Source organism: Chiroxiphia lanceolata, chromosome 4 (assembly GCF_009829145.1).
Source record: "Chiroxiphia lanceolata isolate bChiLan1 chromosome 4, bChiLan1.pri, whole genome shotgun sequence".
NCBI classification, from domain to species: domain Eukaryota; kingdom Metazoa; phylum Chordata; class Aves; order Passeriformes; family Pipridae; genus Chiroxiphia; species Chiroxiphia lanceolata.
Window position 1 is genome coordinate 26,959,398 of NC_045640.1, and position 18,342 is coordinate 26,977,739.

General features: G+C 35.9%; 1 protein-coding gene across 6 annotated transcripts in view; it reads right to left on the reverse strand.

The window, feature by feature from the left end:
• The window catches only part of GABRA4 (gamma-aminobutyric acid type A receptor subunit alpha4), a 73,127-nt gene that overhangs the window by 42,817 nt on the left and 11,968 nt on the right, over positions 1 to 18,342 (reverse strand). For 5 of the 6 annotated variants that reach the window (XR_004356574.1, XM_032685176.1, XM_032685175.1 and 2 more), the window contains exons 4-8: positions 17,960 to 18,180; positions 17,775 to 17,857; positions 15,926 to 16,069; positions 14,379 to 14,531; positions 10,807 to 11,066 (exon numbers count right to left, since the gene is read on the reverse strand). Coding sequence is in view for 5 of the 6 variants with exons in the window: in XM_032685176.1 (XP_032541067.1) it covers positions 10,807 to 11,066; positions 14,379 to 14,531; positions 15,926 to 16,069; positions 17,775 to 17,857; positions 17,960 to 18,180 (861 nt within the window). In the remaining variant the exon portion in view is untranslated. Of the gene's footprint in view, positions 1 to 2,301; positions 2,445 to 10,806; positions 11,067 to 14,378; positions 14,532 to 15,925; positions 16,070 to 17,774; positions 17,858 to 17,959; positions 18,181 to 18,342 lie in introns of all 6 variants that reach the window. The other variant, XM_032685177.1, reaches the window with a different exon arrangement.

An 18,342-nucleotide genomic window follows, 5' to 3' on the forward strand; every position in this document is an offset into this window, starting at 1 on the left:
AGAGATTGATAATCACTCCTCCCTTTCATCCAAATGAATATTTCACTAAGACACAACAAAAAACAAAACCAACAAACCAAAAAATGCTCAGTATGAGAGATTTAGAAAACTCCCATCCCATGCATAAGCTTACTTTATTCAGGAGGCAGGAGGCTGTAGGATAGGATAGAAGGTTCAAATTCAGTCAAACAAATTCTGTCATGCAGCACGCAATATGCAAAAAGCTTTTGAAGTATTTACTGTATTAAAAAGCATAGAGATTTGTTTTAATTTTAAGCATCACATGCTATTTCTCATGGGTTTTATCTTTACAAGAACTGAAGTAGGAAAGATACACTGAGTACAAATTCTTCCTACGTACGAAATCCTGACATAAGATGCCCTTTTCCTAGAACAATGTCCACTTTATTTGGCATGAAAATAGGACATCTAAACCAACCTTCTTACAGGCATGTGTAAAGTGTGATAATTAGTGCTGTATCCTTCCTTTGACCAGTGGCTTCACACACAACTGGCCATGAATAATACAATGAACGATGCTATTAGCATACTTCATGATAAATCTATACAATTTATTGTTAAATACTGTGGCAGATTTGTGGAGCAAATTTGATGGTCAGCTTCTATGGCAGAATGTACAGAACAAAACAAAACAAAAAAAAAAAACCAGTAACAAATCTATTGCCAAGAATTAATTAAACCATCATTTGCTTTTCCATTTAAGCTCAACTTTGATGGATACTGCTGTTTACTACAGCACTAAAATGATGCACCAATATGAGTCAATCTAAACTCTTCAATATTTAACATGGTTTGCACAACCTAAACAGCTGCTCACATACTGTGGAAATTCTGAAACTTCTTCTAAGCCTACATAAGCCTCGACTTGAACAAAAAAAAAATGAAGTACTGGATTGTTTTGTATGTATTACCAGTTTTTGACAAGCAAGGCAATTTTGCACTTCAATGAAGTCAAGATTGCAAATTTAGCATGAACTGAAGTAGCACGCAGCAGCTGAGCTGAGGTTCAAGGGAAGAGGATCATCGGCACAGCAATATGCAATACTGAACTGACAAACTTAGTCATCTTATTGCAGAACAGAGAGCTGGTAACAACCACAGCGCATATTTCCTATGATAAGGCCAAGCTAGAATCTGTAAAACAAACAAGAACATTATTTAAAAGTCACATGCCAAGTCCTGGGAAGAATGCAGCAACAATAAAAGTGATTACCAGGGCATCAGGGAACTTCATCCTTAGGATTATACTTAACAAAAGCAGTGAGAACACTGCACGCTGTGAGAAATGTTGGTACAGCTCTTTCACGCAACTCAAGAGCATCTTCCTATAGCCTGTTAATGCTCTACATGACAGCTTTAAAATCAGTCTCTGCAATTTAAAATTTCTTCATAGTTTTTATGATGGATACATCCTGTTGAGACATAAATCTAAAATAAGCAGATCCTACTGTCTGAGTTAACAGAGAATCAGTAGCACTACACATGGAAAATCCCCTTCATAGGCCCTCGGATCACTAGGAAACACAGTCATCATCAACTGCTGAAAAACAGGTGCACATTAAAACTAGAGCCATATAGTTGCAATGTAATTCATACGTATTCTTCTAATCTGTCTCAGCACTCTTTGGAAAATCACTCAGCGGTCATGGGATTGGATATATAGACATTTCTGAAGGCCTGCAGTAGCCTCACCCTACGACAGACCTTCACAGTGACATGGTGCAAGATCCCAGGGCTGCTTTTGCACCATTTGTTTACTTAAAGGAGAGATCACTGCTGCAGGACAGTACATTTACTAGATCATTAGCAGATCTTTGATATAGGATATCACTATCAGTGACATCCTGATAGTGTCTGAGACAGAGGCAGTACAATACTTAGAGCAGTAGCTTCTATTTTCTCAGCGATAAATGCATAGCAGAATTCACAAGTCACACCACCACCATCTGGTACCACTTCTACTGGTAGAGAGCTAACACTTCGACATCCAGCAAGCAGATGTCAAAGTTGTAGAGAAATGCCCTGGGTAGGATCACAGCCTAAATTACATGCCTTTTGCAGAAGGAGCCACCCAACTGTACCCAGCGCTTTCAGCTATGAGTTCCTTCCTGAGGCTAGATAGCTAAGTCACACTGTAAAGAGACACAAAAAGACTCCATCTTCCCCTATTGTAACCAGGACAGGAATATAGGTTTGGTGACAGGAGACCTCTTCTCAAATCTGTCCTGACTGTCACAGGGATATCAACCCAGGCTTTTAACATCTCAAGTGTTTTCCTACCAGGCCACTGGGCATTCTAGGAAAAGTGATCATCCTTCCTTGTTATAGATGTTGTATTCTTCATACTTCAATCTTGTCCTCTCATTGCAGTGCATGCACAGACAAGCTGGCTCCAGAATCAATGCCTCTCCTTCTCCCCGAGTCTGTATAAATTATTTAACATAACAAGAGTAGCTTCAATAGGAACTTAACATCCAAGGACTACTTAGCAGTCTGGTTACTAATACAATTCTCCACAATCAAAAAGGCATGACTCAAGTCTGCTCAGACTCCTATGTTGGATTTGTGGGACGCTGTATCTAATAAGCATGCTAGGCACTGAGATAAAATGGAGTAGGTATTTTTCCACCTAAGATTCATGGTAAACATGCAAGAAGCAGCAAGTCAGTTCTGTACATGCCTACCCAGGGAAATTTAGTACTTAAGCCTTTCAGGTGCCTAATCACCATTTTACACATTTCATCTTTTGAAGTAAAAAAACCAAACCAACCAATCCAAAACAAAAACACAAAATAAAAACAAAACAAAAAACCAAACAAACCATGCCCCTTCAAAAAACCCAACACCCAAACAAACACACCCTCCCCCCAAATACAAAACCCCGAACAAAAACAAACAAAAACTGACCAAAAATCTCAAGCCCTGAAAAGGGCACCACAATCAAAGCAGTCCTACAATTGTAAAGAATTTTAATTGTTTATTAAAATAATCAAGCATGTAACAAAGAGGTGTTAGTAGAACTAAATAAAAAGTGAACAGTCAATAGCTTTGCTGTTAATTTTGCAAGAATACAATTAGAGTCTTACATGACAGCACTACTAAACCTTCAATGAGACTCACGTTAATTAATACATAGGAATGTCAGTGATGTGCTATATGAGAACACAGGTTTCCCAACCTGGGAGATCCCATTAATTAAAGCAAAAAGTCTTGCAAAAATTGGAAAGCTTAAAGCTACCAAAATTCTGGCATTACTTACCATTTAGCTGCAAAATCAAAATTTTTGGTATAGTAATTTAGTAATATTTTCCTATTAAACTCTACCATAGTCAGTTTTATCCTTACCAATCCTTCCTAAGAAAACAGTCTGTTCTTCTGGGAGGACATTGTATAGCCTGCCAAATTCACACTATTTGACATTTATCAGGGAAGCAGCATGTTGTCATCAGTGTAAATAATGCTGCTTGTCCCAAATCCCACTGAGTCACCATATTGTCATGCTGTGAGCAAATGCACAACTTGGAGGAGAAATCTACCCTGTTTTACTACTGTGTTGTAGAGCCAGTCAATCAGAATTTTACTGGAATAATACTAGAGATTTTGTTTTGCCTTACAGAGCCCTGGAACATGACCAAGTAAAAGCTCCACCTGCCACAAAACACAATGAATTCTAGCCCACAGCTCTAGCAGTGCAAAGAGCAGTGTAAACTATTTGGAGAGAAAAAATTGAGGGAAAATAAGCTATAAGAGCAAGTCCACTATCCACTCTGCTCATTTTGCAATCTGAATCATGTGATGGGAGAGGAGAAAAGGTAAGAAGTGCACTCCATCCTATGTTCTACCACTGGACACACCTAAAAGTGCACAAAGTGGAAGAAAAGTTAATTCAAGACTATTAAAGAAATATAAATTAGAAGAATCCTTTTTTAAAAAATGGATGGCAAATTCATGCCAAATAAACTCATCCACCTGTATGCTGCTTTAAAAGCCTTATACATGCATATATGTATGCATATATATGTAAGTAAGCCTGTATATGGTTCTTAAGCACTGGTATGTACAATTCTTGAAGATTTTATTTATATTATGACAAAACCAAAAGAACTGAAAACATAACTATGGTGGGGAATAAATCTATTAAACTAAGTCATGTGCTAATGAACTGTGGAGATGCTTTGGGTAACATCTATGAAAGGAAAAAGGATGGCTGATTAGGGACCAAAGACCTTCATTCATTATTTTCTGTATCTTTCAATTTTCATTAACCTTAAAGCTGTAGTTAAATTTGCTTCAGTAGTTTGCTGAAAATGCTTTGAACACTCATTGCCTTGTAGATTTTCCCAAGCCTCTCAATGTTTATTTCTTCTGACTCCAATTTTCCCAGTGTAAAAATGAAGTCAGCTAGAAATTTCACATACAGTTGTGAGACTCAAATGCAATTTGATGTCATTGGGCTCACCAGTATTGAAAACTCTTTGTGGAGGGGAAACAAAACTAAAATTTAAATACAAATACGTGAAAAGGTTTAAGCAGAAAATATGAAGAACCTTGTGTTCAAAGACATCATTTCATACTAATTATCATAGGGAAAACTATAAACTCCCTGACAATTTGCTTTATAAGGGCTGCTGAACAATCTTACCCCTGTCACCATAAAGGTTTGTCCTGACTTGGCGTTTCTGAAACGCTACCACATTTTTTGACTATTTAATGTTTCCTCTACAAAAAAAGACAAAAAAAAAAAAGGAAGGAAATTGCCATTATATCACTATCAGACCTATCTTAATGCCTGCAATTGCTGTTAGTAGGAAAATAACTTTTTATTATTAACAGAAACATGTATTGTTTATTCTAATGAAAAAACCCATAAGGAATATATTTTTTTGAAGCATAGTGGTCTTTTTCTTTTTCCAGTAGATCAGCAAAATTACAGAGAAAGGCATTTATGTATATTTTTTGAATTAAAAACAATGAGGTATAGTATTTTCTAAAATAGATGAGTTATGCTTTGATTTCCGTAATAGAAGCCTTATGCTAATACCATTTAAATTAAGTATTCCAGTAACTACAGCAAACACTGTCAGGTATTTGAGTTGAGTATATCCCTCATATCTCCTTGCCTACTTCGTGGCAGTTCATTCTAATACTTATAGAAAATCGAGGAATGATCTATTACCTCATTTCCTAGTAAGGACTGGAGGAGATAGCACTCCAGCACGATTTTTTGTTTAGTTATCAATTAAGTGTTGCAACTAAACTCCTGCTTTTTCTGGTGAACATTAAAAAAAAAAAAAAAAAGGAGGTGAGAAAAAACCCAAAACCAAACAAAACAAAACGACAAACCCAAACCCAAAACCACAAAAAAAAAAAAAGTCCCACAAAAAACATTTCCACTATCAAGAAGAAAAAACCTCACTGGCCAGCTTTGAATTCCAATACTTTTGATCAAACACCCAGCCATTCTTAACTTCATTATAACTGAATTCTGGAATTCAGTGGAGTTCACATCACAGTTAAGCTGGGTCAGAATCTAAGCACAAACCTCATACTATATTGCAGACTTCAGCAATCACTGCTCACTTTGCAGTAGAGAAATTTTTCTACTTCCAGTGTAAATTCATTCCACCCAACCATGTTAAAGTAATATCAGATTGTTGAAAACAGAAACATTTCTTTAATATAGCACTTTAATTTGTGCTATTTAAAAAGACATACTCTGTGAAATACTAAGAAAATGATTTTAAATTGTACCCTCCACATTTATACCCAAATCATATTGTTTGAGCACATATTTAGCTTTATACATTACGAATAGTGCCAGTTGCTGGGTAGGACTATCTAAGTCTAGTGAACCAAGTTAAAAACAAAAACAAAACAACAACAAAAAACCCAAAACAAACAAACAACCCCCCCTCCAAAAAAAAAAAAACCAAACAAACACCAACACAAAGACAAATAAAACCAAGGAAGCGAAAAAAAAAAACCAAAACCACAAAACATTGTACCTGAGCATCACAGCTAACAAAATACTTTACAAACCATTTTGGATCTACTCTATCTTTAGGTATTCAAACATTCAAATTTCCCACTAAGTCACTGCAGCCTTACCCCAAGTGATTATTCTCTCCTATCTTTCAAATAGCATTTAGTACAAAATGCGCCAGTTGTTTATGATCTCCATCTACTCTCATCCTACTTAAACCTGATGCTAGCATACCAAAACTGTAAATCATCAACAGCAAAAATGTTGACTAATGGAACTAGAGCAGCAGAAAATTGTTGGCATGTCAAAGAAATTATTCACATGGTACAGCAGCCTCTGCTTGTATAGCCCTGTCCTTATAGTTAAGCTCTACACATTTCTTGAGCCTGAAGTCCTTCATTAAAATCTAAGTTTTAAATGCCACTGCCCAAAAAAACCCAAACTGTAACACCCCAGGCAGTGGATAACCAGTGAAGCAGAAAAGAGAGGTTATTATATTTAAAAACTGAAATGGTGTTCCAACTGTAGGATTATTTAAGTCACACAAAGGAGGTAGGCCATGCATCCCCATAAGGAGTCCAATATCCAGACCTGTGGTCCAAGTACTGCCATCAAGACCTAGCTGCTCTTCAGATAATCCCCTTCAGTTGTGAGGCAAGTGGGTTTAGCTCCATTTCCCTATTTGAAAGGACAGAGGAAGCTATTATTTTACTACTTCAAAGCAGGAGCAAAAAAGTGAATGGTACTACTTGAGCTGTCCATATGCCCATATGTGACTAAAAGACAAGTACTTCATAGCACAGAAAATACATCTTGAAATGAAATCACATACGCAGCTTGTCCACATGACAACATTTCTTGTAAACTTGTGAGGTCACATACCACCCAAGCATGGATGCTCCCATTAAGGAGAGGAGTGTGTGCCTACATGGCAGTGAAGAGTTTGACCCTTAAGCTCCTCCATGCTACAGGGCTTACTCAAGACAAGATGACATTTAATCATCTTCAGGAAAGAGGAAGAAAGTTTGAGAGTTACAATCTACTTGTGACCGAGTTTGATGAAATAATTCCATTCAAAAGGGTTTTTTTGAGTCTGACCTGATTTTTCCCCAAGTTTCACACTCTTTTAACAAACAGCTGAGGTTGAAGCTCATGTTACCAGTGTTCAGGAGTTTGTTTTTTGAAGACTATTTTTCAGTAGCATTCTTCATCTCCAAAATTGGGTAGGTCTTTAAAAATAAACTTCATAGGAATACAGTGAAGAGGAAATAGTGCAGAAGCACAGAAATAGACTCAGGATTCCAATAACAAACCATAAATCATTCATTTCCATCACAGATTTACTTGCAGCACCATTTCTGCTTATATTAAAAGGGTTCAGAACATTTAGGGACATTTGCTACAGTACAGATGTATTGGTCATGGTGAAGAAATATATAATATGAATGAACATATGTGAATCATTTGATCATAATGACAGGAGTTGCCTTTGATCCAAGACAACTAGAAAAGTGATTTTGATTGAAAAGAAAAAAACAACCCACCACCAAGAATTCTAATTAGCATGAGTAATAAATGAACTGATTCAATATAGAAACCCCATTTTAATTCTATGGTCAGGAACTGCTAAAAGACGTACCTCTCAAAAAAAGGACTTCTAATTATGTGCAATTTGTTTTACCAAATTTTACTATTAACGTGCCTAATTTCTAATACCATCAGATAGTAGAATCTCCATGTTCTATAGCTAATCCTGTTTCATAGCCTTGTTCCCTCCTAGAACCCCTCTAGGACAATCCCATCATGTTACTTGAGGAAAAAAAAAAAGTAAATTAAAAAATAAAATAAAGTTAAATGCATAAAACCACCCAGTGAATAATGCAGAAACAACAGCCCATACAATGATACCCTTATTTACAAGTATAATATTGCCTTGTTTTCCTTAACAGCCTCAACTGCTCTGTAATTTTCTTGTTTTCAGAGGACCTATGCAGATGAGACCTCAACTGCAAAAAGCCAGCACAGACACCTGTATGCCACTTCAAGGCTGGCAAAAGTAAAGGGCTAACAGGTATAAGAGAGGGATCTCCTTCTCCAACTAGTAGAAGATCCAAAGCAGGTTGCAAATGGTGAGATACGCACCAGAAAGAACTGTGAGGTTTAGGTATTCAGGCATCTTCTTTCCCAATTAACAGACACTTCCTCCCTGGGCTAAGTGAAAATTTTTAATTTTGGGAGACTGGCAGATTTCCTAGTATAGGCAAACGCTGTTTGAAAAGAAGTTTAAAGTTTAAAATATAACTTTTCCTTGAGCTCTGGCAATTGTATTGCTATCAACAGAATTTCTAGTACAATGGTGGCAATGTAGTACAGACTTTTTTTAAACATTAACTGGGTTAAGAAATCAAAGCCTATCATTTAGCTATGGAGAAAAAATGTGTAGTCTTTATGTTAAGAAACAATGCTTACAGATTACATACTACAGTCAGGTAATTGTCCAGCATTCTTTGTGCACCACAAATTCACAAGGAAGCCAAGATTCCATTATCTCTAGTACCTCAGCACTGACTAGACAGTATAAGTGCAGAAAAAAAATTTATAAGGAATAAAGAAATAAAAATATAATAATAAGGAATAAGGAAAATTCTATATTAGTAAGCAAAATAAAGCAAGAATTGTATTACATGTCAGGTTGGAAAGCAAAGTATAACAGCCATGTCAGCTTCTAGAGAATTAGAACAGCAATACTAGCTTCTGTTCTGCCCAACAGGAGATCAGAAGTCATCCTCTAGACATAGAAAGAACTGCACAATAGTTAAGGCTTTATAACAGTCACCTTGTCCTAGAAGAGCAAAGCCTCAAGTCCCAGTATAGGCACAACTAGAGAAAAAGCAATGAAAAAAGTAACAGCTCAAGGTACAATCAACATTACTCACTCACATACTCATAACATTAATGTATAATCCCTTGAAAAAAAAGATTGCTCCCTTGAGTGGTTTCAAAGTCCCCAAACCTATAAGCATGCTACCATATTTATCACAGTGGCATTAATGAAGCAGTGGAACAGAAGTGTTCAAATCTCATTTTATCTAGCCTTCAAGTTGTGTGCTCTATTGCTGCTGTTGTTAAATAATAAAACAAAAACCCACAAAAACCGTAACTGAGAAAAAAAAAAGAGAAAGTTTCTCCAAAATGTGTATAAATGGCTAAGCATGATACACCACTGACTTAGAGCAATTCTGCCCATGAATCAGTTTCATTAAGCTACCTGTGAAAACTACTATTTTTCCCTTTGTTTTAAATCAAATCTTATAAATAAGCCTAGGATTAAACTGCTCTTATGTAATTTATTTTCCTATGAACGTAAATAAAACCTATCACCAAAAGCAGTGTTTATTAACACTCCTCAGGAGCGGCCAAGATACTATGCTAACCTTCATGCTGCACAATCAAGAAGCTTAGCATAAGCTAATAGCACTAACATGTCTACGTACAAGGTGAACTCATACTACTATAAACATATTTTTGTTCCTCTTCCTTACTAGTAACGAATGGAGGGATAAATAAACTCTTCAGGAGCACATCTCCCTTTAAGCAGAAATGAGAGCCAACAAAACACAACGAGGAGACTGAAAACAGTATCTACAGTAGGACAGCAAAGAAGAGGAACAAAAATGGAAGTGGTTGTACAGCAATTGAGCAGTAATAGAAAACAGAAGGGGTAGGAAGGCAGAAATGAGAAGATGAATAGAGAAGGAGACAAACGAGATGTGAAAAGAGACAGAAGACAAAACTAACAAGAGTTAGTCTGAAACAGCGCTTCTTAAATCATGGCTCAGCCAAAGGAAATTACAAAGTCACCCTGACAGGAAGAGGAAATTACAACTGTCACCGTCTTCACTTCTTGAGTGGTGTTACCAAGAGTCAGTCATGGTTGGGAATTACTGTGGTACCTCATGTCTGGTACAGGTGCCATAATGACTTTGTTAGCTATGTGTGCAATGAATAGATGCAGCAGAGAGTAAGCATATGGGAATGGAAAAAGGAAGGAAAGGGTACCACCGGTGAGCTCAACTGGAAATGAGATTGAGCTTTTATTAGCTGGTCCATGCACTAGGAGAGATACCACACAAATCACACTTAATCCAAAGCACTATGAAAGCAGGAAAGTATTTTGTTAATAAGAGCCTCGAAAACTTTTCAGGGATTGAGGTGAACGCCTGTGCAAAAATATACAAATTACATAAAAATTATATCTATGGTAGACACAAAAGTTCCATCCAGCATTCCTCAATTATTCCTGAAATTGTAACTGATAAAGAAAGTAAATTCTAGGTAGGCAACACATGCAATGCAAGGAGAACTGTGATGTCTAAGTGCTCCAAGGTACAACTGCAATGCTTTAGCTTATTTTAATTCATTAAAGACATAGGATAACACGCTGCCCTTATAATCTGTAATATCTTGGTCTGTATAATCAGTCCATTCAGAATCAATGTGCGAAAGGCAACAGTTTCCTGAAGATACCTATTGTAACTGACCTTTACCAAAAGACAAACATAGAAGAGACTGCAGGGACATAACCTCCTCCTCTCCCCTCAGTTTATTCAACAAAGCAAGGAAGAATTAAATCATGTTTTACAGCTTTTTATAACTGAATATAATGTAGCATTAGCCTTCCATTAGGCTGACTTACATAGCATCATTAGCTCAGAGGGAACCTGAGAGGAAGTTAAAGGCCTGTTTTTACTGGGAAACACTACCAAAAAGACAGAAAATGTTTGTTGAAGTTGAAAACATACCGTGAGTGTCTCTTCTGTACTTCTTTTTCTTTGTACTGGAGCAACTGGAAATTCAAGAAGGGACTTCACTGTCTTCCTTTTGGCTTTTTCCATTTGAATGTTAGTAAAATAATTGACAGCAGCAAACTCAATAAGAGCAGAGAACACAAAGGCAAAGCAAACCGCTATGAACCAGTCCATGGCAGTAGCATAGGATACTTTTGGCAGTGAATGTCTTGCACTGATGCTCAGTGTCGTCATTGTCAGCACTGTGGTTATTCCTTCAAAGAAATAAAGCAAAAGCACTGCTGAATCAAAGTAAAAACAAAGCAAGCAGCTTAAAACAAAGAATTTTAAATCACTTGTGAGTCTTTCTCTACTGCTTGTGAATACTGCCATTACATTTAAGTTGTGGATATGGCAACCACCATATCCACAAGCAACTATGCACACAAAACGGTTAACTAGTTTTTAAAGGAGGCATGGAAAACCATCACTTCAGCAGATCATCTACAGTTCACATAAAGAAAACATGGAAGCCTTTATTTCATTTTTTTTTCATGTCAAGTTCAGTAGAAGTTTTTACAAGTTATTTTCTAAATATTTGAACATAATGTAGGTTGTTAAATTGAGGCGTGCTCTTCAGGCTGCAACAAAAACATGATTTTTCCTGTAAAGGGTTTTGAATACCACCTATTATTCTGCATCTGTTCCTCTGATCCCACTTGTAATGCAGGTGTCATTAAGTCATTTTGCACCAAATTATTTTGGTGCTAAGGAAGAATATTATATTAGCAACTCTGTTAGTTAAGAAACCATCAACCCTTTTTTTTAAAGCCTTCTGCTACTAGTCAATCAATAACATTTACTTAGAATTTCATCTTCTGAAAGAACAACTTTTTAATTAAAATATACAAGCATGAACACTGAACTCAAAACACAACCACTTCATGGCAGTACTTCAAATTCAAATACATGCTACACAAAACCAGGTATGGGGTCCTTTCTTCCTTTTTCATCCAAAATATCCCATATCATCCAAATGTAAAAAATTGAGTATATATTGAACACTATACAAGTCCTAGCATGATAATCTCAAGGAAGACTAACTACAAATGGAGATGTCTTTACTCCTATGAAAAGAACACTGTAACCATTCTAATTCAAGGTATAACTCTTATACTCAGAAGAATTCAAACTATTTAAGAACATGTTTTTCAACAGATCCCTCACATCCCCCATTTGTTAAATAGTGGTATTCCATAGAGGTAATCTGATACAAAAAAGCTTCACCTAGACACTGCCGTACAAGAAAACCAGTCCTTCCTACTAAAGAAGACAAAAAAGAAAAAAGGAGTAATAGCCAGTTCATGAAAGTACAAGGGATATACCAGAGCAAACTCGGGAAGATAAAAAACACAGATGCAAGCTCACAAAACCTTCTTCAGTTGGAAGGTGTTGAAAAACACAGCATTGAAAACATTTAAGTCTGAGGAAAAAAATAAATTATAGAAAGGGGTTTTTTTCCCCACGGCAGGTTTTTTTTCCATCCCTGCTTAGCCCTATCCTTCCTGAGGACCCGAGTGGACCTTTGTCCATTTAGAGCAAAAAGTTTGCCTAAATTGTTTCTAAATACATTTGTTTAATAGATGTAAAAGTAGGTTGAAGTGAATTGAGTGGCCAAACATTCACCAAAAACAAGGAGGAGGGGGGAGGCCGTGACAGTATTGTATCTTTATTGAATTTTTCTCTATTAAATCATTCTTCAGGAGACTTGCAGCTGCCACTGCAACTGCTCCTAGATATGTGCCATAGTGATTTACAGGGTAGGGAACTAAGTCCTGGTAAAAATATTTTGTTTACACATAAACTGTAATTATCCAAAGCTAAATACTTAAAAGTTCCTGCTCAGAAATGCACATAAGTATTAATTTTTAACATAAATATAAAAATTAATGTTAAAATTAAATACTATTAATAAATTTTTACATGGTTAAAACCTGTTCTAAAATTACTGCTGTTTTTCCAATTCCCCCAATCACCAGATTTCAGGTGTCTGAAGCTCTGACTGCAGAAATCATGAATCAATGTACCTTAGTTCCTTGCATATCCTTCATCTGCTATCTTTGATAAATTCTTCCTAATCATTCAGTGTCCAATGCAATGGTCTTTTGGTTAGCCTCTTCTGACAGTTCCTCTAGAAAGCAGGTACAATAGCATGGCTTCATTCCTATCTTTTCCCTATCTCTTTTTCTCTTTGAAAAAAAAGCTTTAGAAAACAGGGTCCCTGTTGGAATTTGTCTCAAAAGTAGGAAGATACTTGCTGCCATACTTTAAGTTACTTGCTTTCAAAGGCATTTTAGTGACTTTTCTCTAACTTAGTAGACATCCAAACTTTATTAGTATTTTTCAGTTTCATATATGGATATAGTTACACATATTGCATATATTGCTCTATAGTCTACACATTTTTAATTATCTCATTTGGTCTGTAAAAACAGACTCTATATTTCCAATTCATGGCAATACTCCATTCAAAAAAGTATCATTATTCAACATCACTGTGAAGATATATGAAGTGATATATGAGTTTGCCTAATGTAATGCTTGAGTTGAAAGCTAGTGGGACTGTTATTTAGTTTACAATTTGTTTCTCCTAAAACTAATCATTAACCTTGTCTCATTTGTAATACAATGTTCTGACTCCACGTGCATGTTTGAATGGGTCACCACATAGAAACATTAATTCCTATTGCTCTTTCCAGAATGTATCTATCTATAGAAAAGTTTTTTGCAGAAAATTCTCTTCCTGCTTTAGACTACAGTACTTTATGAAGCCAAGACATTGCTCTATGAAGGCTGATTTTAAAATGTTTTTATCCTATTTCTTTGTTCAGAATCATATTTCCGTTTAATTTCTTATGCTTTCTCTTCCACAGAAGCTTTTCTGTTTTTTATTCTCAGAGTTCACTATAGCATCTCATTCAAGTTGCATTTTGATGAGGGCAATTTTAATATCTTGTGATAATTTTGTTTTTGTAATTCATTTTCATAATGGCAATGGCAGAAAGGAAAGAAGAGCACTAAACATGAAATTACAGTAACAGGATCTAAGCCTTACTCATAGCAAGCTTCCACTGATGACATAGATACCTCATAACAAGACATCTGTACATCTTGCACACTCCAATTTATTTTACCAAGTATTCTATAATATGTGAGTTCAGGACTTACACTATTGCCCACTGGAGGATAAACCTGCTCTGGATGTAGACTAAGGGCCAGACTATTACAGGTCTTGTCAGATTTTTCCCCTAAGCAGGAAAAATCCCTAGAGCTGTACAGCCATTTGCCACAGACAACCATGACACCCTTCAGGTTATATATTCCAAGTTTCTCCTCAGGTTCCAAGGATTCACATAACAACATTCTTCATACATCGATACCAAAAATTCTCTGAATTTACATTATTCCCTTGTTTCTACACTAGTATGGAGGCCATATACCCCAAGGTAGCAAAAAGGCCTATTCTAGTGGAAGTCATTAAAAGAATGATAACAAGAAAAAGTTTAAAAAAAAAAAGAAATAATTACCAAAAACAGTTCTAGCTGGAACAGATTCCTTATTTATCCAAAACGAAACTTGAGAGAGGATCACAGTCATAATGCATGGGATATAGGTCTGAATCATGAAATAACCCATTTTCCGTCTGAGGTGGAAATAAACTGTCATAACAATATATTCACCTAAAAGAAAGAAAAAGAAAAATATTTTTCTGAATATGTATAAAATTTGTGTTGCAGAATAACTGTTTCAGACTCTCAACTAGGATTGTTTAAGATGATGCTATTCATATTACTTAACATGCTCAGAAAGATATGTTCTTTAGAAAAAGAATGAATGAAACTTTTAAGCAAAAAATCCTAGAAATGATAGGTCGTTACAGTGCCATTCAAAAGCTGATGTCAAAAATACTGTAAGTGTACAGCTAATACTGGGTTTAATTTTACAGTATAAGCACGATTTTAAAATCCTTCTGGCAGCTATTGAAGAAGAGAGTCCCAAGAGACAAGTTACCTACCTACCATAGTATCTATAACACTGTAGTACCTACCTGCCAAATAAAACAATAAGAACAATGATACACACCAAAGTTTATGCAAGCATCTCAGTTTTTTACTAGATTTATAAGTCAGCATCACTATGATAATGAAACAAATACAAAAATCATTGAGAAGAATTAAAAATACTGTTTAACTAAAATGTTATCATCATATTAAGCAAAGAGACAAAAAAGCAGTTTTACCATGAACTGAATAAACTGTCTAAATAAAGCACTATAGAATGAGTCTTTTGGGGACAGCAAGGGAATTTTGTTAACTCATAATAGTCAATATGCTGAGAAGTAAATTTCTAGTGTATTGCAAAATGCCACTTTATCTTTGAGTACAATACCTGTAGAGCAATACATCAAATATATTTGCATTATCTGTTTCATTTTGACCATCTCACAACACCTAAACCTGCTGATGCTTAGAAAATTATTCAAAATTTTAAAAATATTTTGGGAATGAATATGCTTGTTTATCAACACACTGCTCATCAGTGATACTTCACTCATTTTGGATGCCTGTAGTTACCATTTGCCTTATTTCTCACAGCAAAAATCAGAAGTATCTATTGTGACTATTGCATTTGTGCCTATCCTTATCCAACTAGAGGATTTTTATGGCTTTAATAACCCATTCTGTATGCTGTACTTCTATCTCAAGCTGTTTACACCGCCAAACAAAGGAAGTCTTTTGCACATAATGTGGATACAGTGCTGAGAAATTACTTCCTCACCCAGGCATCCTCTTGACTCTTCAAACTGCATTTTAAGCAGTGATTAAATGCTCATTTTGTCCCTTGGAGTAATGATCTCATTCTAGCTTTCTGAAAGACTGTCACAATTTACTGTAATGAATCTGCAAATGTAAATCTCAAGGACAGAAACCTAATTCAGATTTACACTCTCAGCCCTCAGTACATACCCTATGACATTCAGTAGAATAACTTACAGAAAGAAAAGGAAAAAAGCTTTGGGCAATGTTACAGGTTAGTTTTACCTCAAGTTGATTTTTACTGACAAGATTCCTACCTGTAATAGATTTAATAGTTTCAGAGGATACCGTATGCCCAAGCAGGTCATACTGAACTAAACTGGAAGACTCCTCAGGAACTTCCACTGACTTCTCAGGTCCTTTTGTCCAGGTATAAATCATTTCACTCTTTGGATAAGCATCTACAACACAGCATCAGTTTGCATAAACAGGAAACTTTTTCTCATACCTTACTAAGAGCCCAATCCAAATCTACTGAAACCAAACAGTAAAACTCACATAAACAACTTTAGAAGATACCCTTCATGCTAAGTTATTCCCAAAAGCCACCCTCAGAGGAGAATAAACAACAACTAAGACTATATGTCAAGTGTTACACATAAATTCACTTCACATATGAATGTGAAGACTAAATGCAAGGTCTTTCGGGATCAGCCCCTCCTGGGCATGCAAAGTTTATCTTTATTTTAGTAATTGCTATCTAAAATTTTATTGTCAAAATACACTAATCTATAAAAAAAGAGCATGTACAAATAGGATACATTTTGAAGATTGGGTACACATTTGTTTACAGAAAAGAATGATTACACTAAAAACTACAATATTTTAAACTTCTGTTTAAAATATTTGCTGGAAATCATAAGTCAGTAAAAAATTCACAATAAGAACACACAAAGAAACATTTTACATTTAAGGCAAAAGATATAACTTAGGGCTAGCATTCAATCCCTACACAGTCCAAACTCCTGTTAAAATTAAATCAAATCAGTCTTACATTTGAAATGGCTACATGTTATTTCAAGTTTCACTGCAGGAAATATCAGATTAGTGTTCAGCAAAATTTCTGTCGGCTGGTGATCCTGCCTGAAGAAACATGATGCCTGTGGAGGAGCCCCCACTATCGAAGTACCCCTACCACACAGCCGACACCACAGTCAAATCTTATAGCACCTGGTCTCCAGTCTCACTGTAACAGGCATTAAAAATTGTATCAGAGCAGTGTCTTTAATACCCCCCTTTAGGTTGACTACCCAGCTGTATAAGAAAGTTTATGCTAAGGAAAAACTACGAGGGTTCTACAGCCATTTCTGACTTCAGAGCTCTGGTGTCAAGGAAAATAGAATAATGTCCGGCTACTGACTACATCGGAGAGTCTAAAGCAGAGAAGTTAGCAACCAAGAAGTCTTTTAAGAGTGACAAGATAGTTAATGGACTGCACCAACCATCCCCAGGGGGTCTCAGAAGTCTCTGCTTCGGATTCATATCAAGGGAACCATAACTACCTCCCTTGGTTGTTCTGCAGCATGTTCCAAAATGTTCCTTTTAGTCAAAGTTTGGATGTTTTGCAACAATCTACATCTGATCTCAAAGTAGAAAAGTCATCTGCACTAAGATTCTTCTCACCAGTTTAAAAGCTATTTATCTCATCTAAACTTGCCATGCAGACAATTACAACTAAGGATCAAATCTCTGCACATAACCTCCACATCTACCTTAGGATGCCAATGTACCTCCACTACCTGTACAGAAAGGCAAATAACCTGCTTCCATAGGTGCCTTTTACCTGGATGTTATAAATTGAGTTTGTCTTCTCCAGAGAATCACTTCACTAGGTATCCAATTCCTTATTGATAGCCAAGAAATACTATATATTTCAAGCAACTGTGTAATCAGAATAGTCAGGTTTAACATAATAGCTGAATCACTGCCTGCTTTTTAGTCTTCTGGGTTTAAAAATTCCCAAGGAACCTAACAGGAGTTTTGTCTGCATAGGGATTGCGTATCAAGACATATCTGTATATATTCAGAAAGTCTAGTAATTGCTCAAAAATTTACTTCTACTATTTAAATGTTGTATTTACAAGAAATTTTATAATTGCAACTTACAACTCCCAAATTTGAGAGGACAAGCATGACCATCCATGGGAAAATCCACTAATCTCATGGGACACTCTGCACTTATTGTAAGCCTATAATGGAACAAATTAAATAGTCTCTGGTTGCCATTTTGTCTGGGCAGTATAACTTTTGCATACAGTAATAGTTAGAAGTCAAACAAACATATAAGATACCTCATTGTGTACAGGATGGTGCCATTTCTCATTATTCTGAAGAGTTTATTTGGGGCTGTCATATTATGTGCAACAGACTTTTTTCCATTCCTGAAGAAAGTGTCAGGAGTCCACACCTTTGAGACCATCAGGTTGTTAAGTCTTAAAATTTCAATAGGGCCATCATATTTTAATCTTTTATCTACCCATGTCTGACGAAAGAAGACATCCATTGTATATTCCTGTATTAAATTTGAAAAACAAAGATCACGTTTGCACGTGTGTTTCCTGTAAAAGAAGAAATCCCTCAGGAGCAAAGAAACCATTAGTAAAGAAAATACCAAGTCTACTATATAAACATATTTCCACCAATTAAAGTAAGTGTCTTGTGTACTTCTTAATAG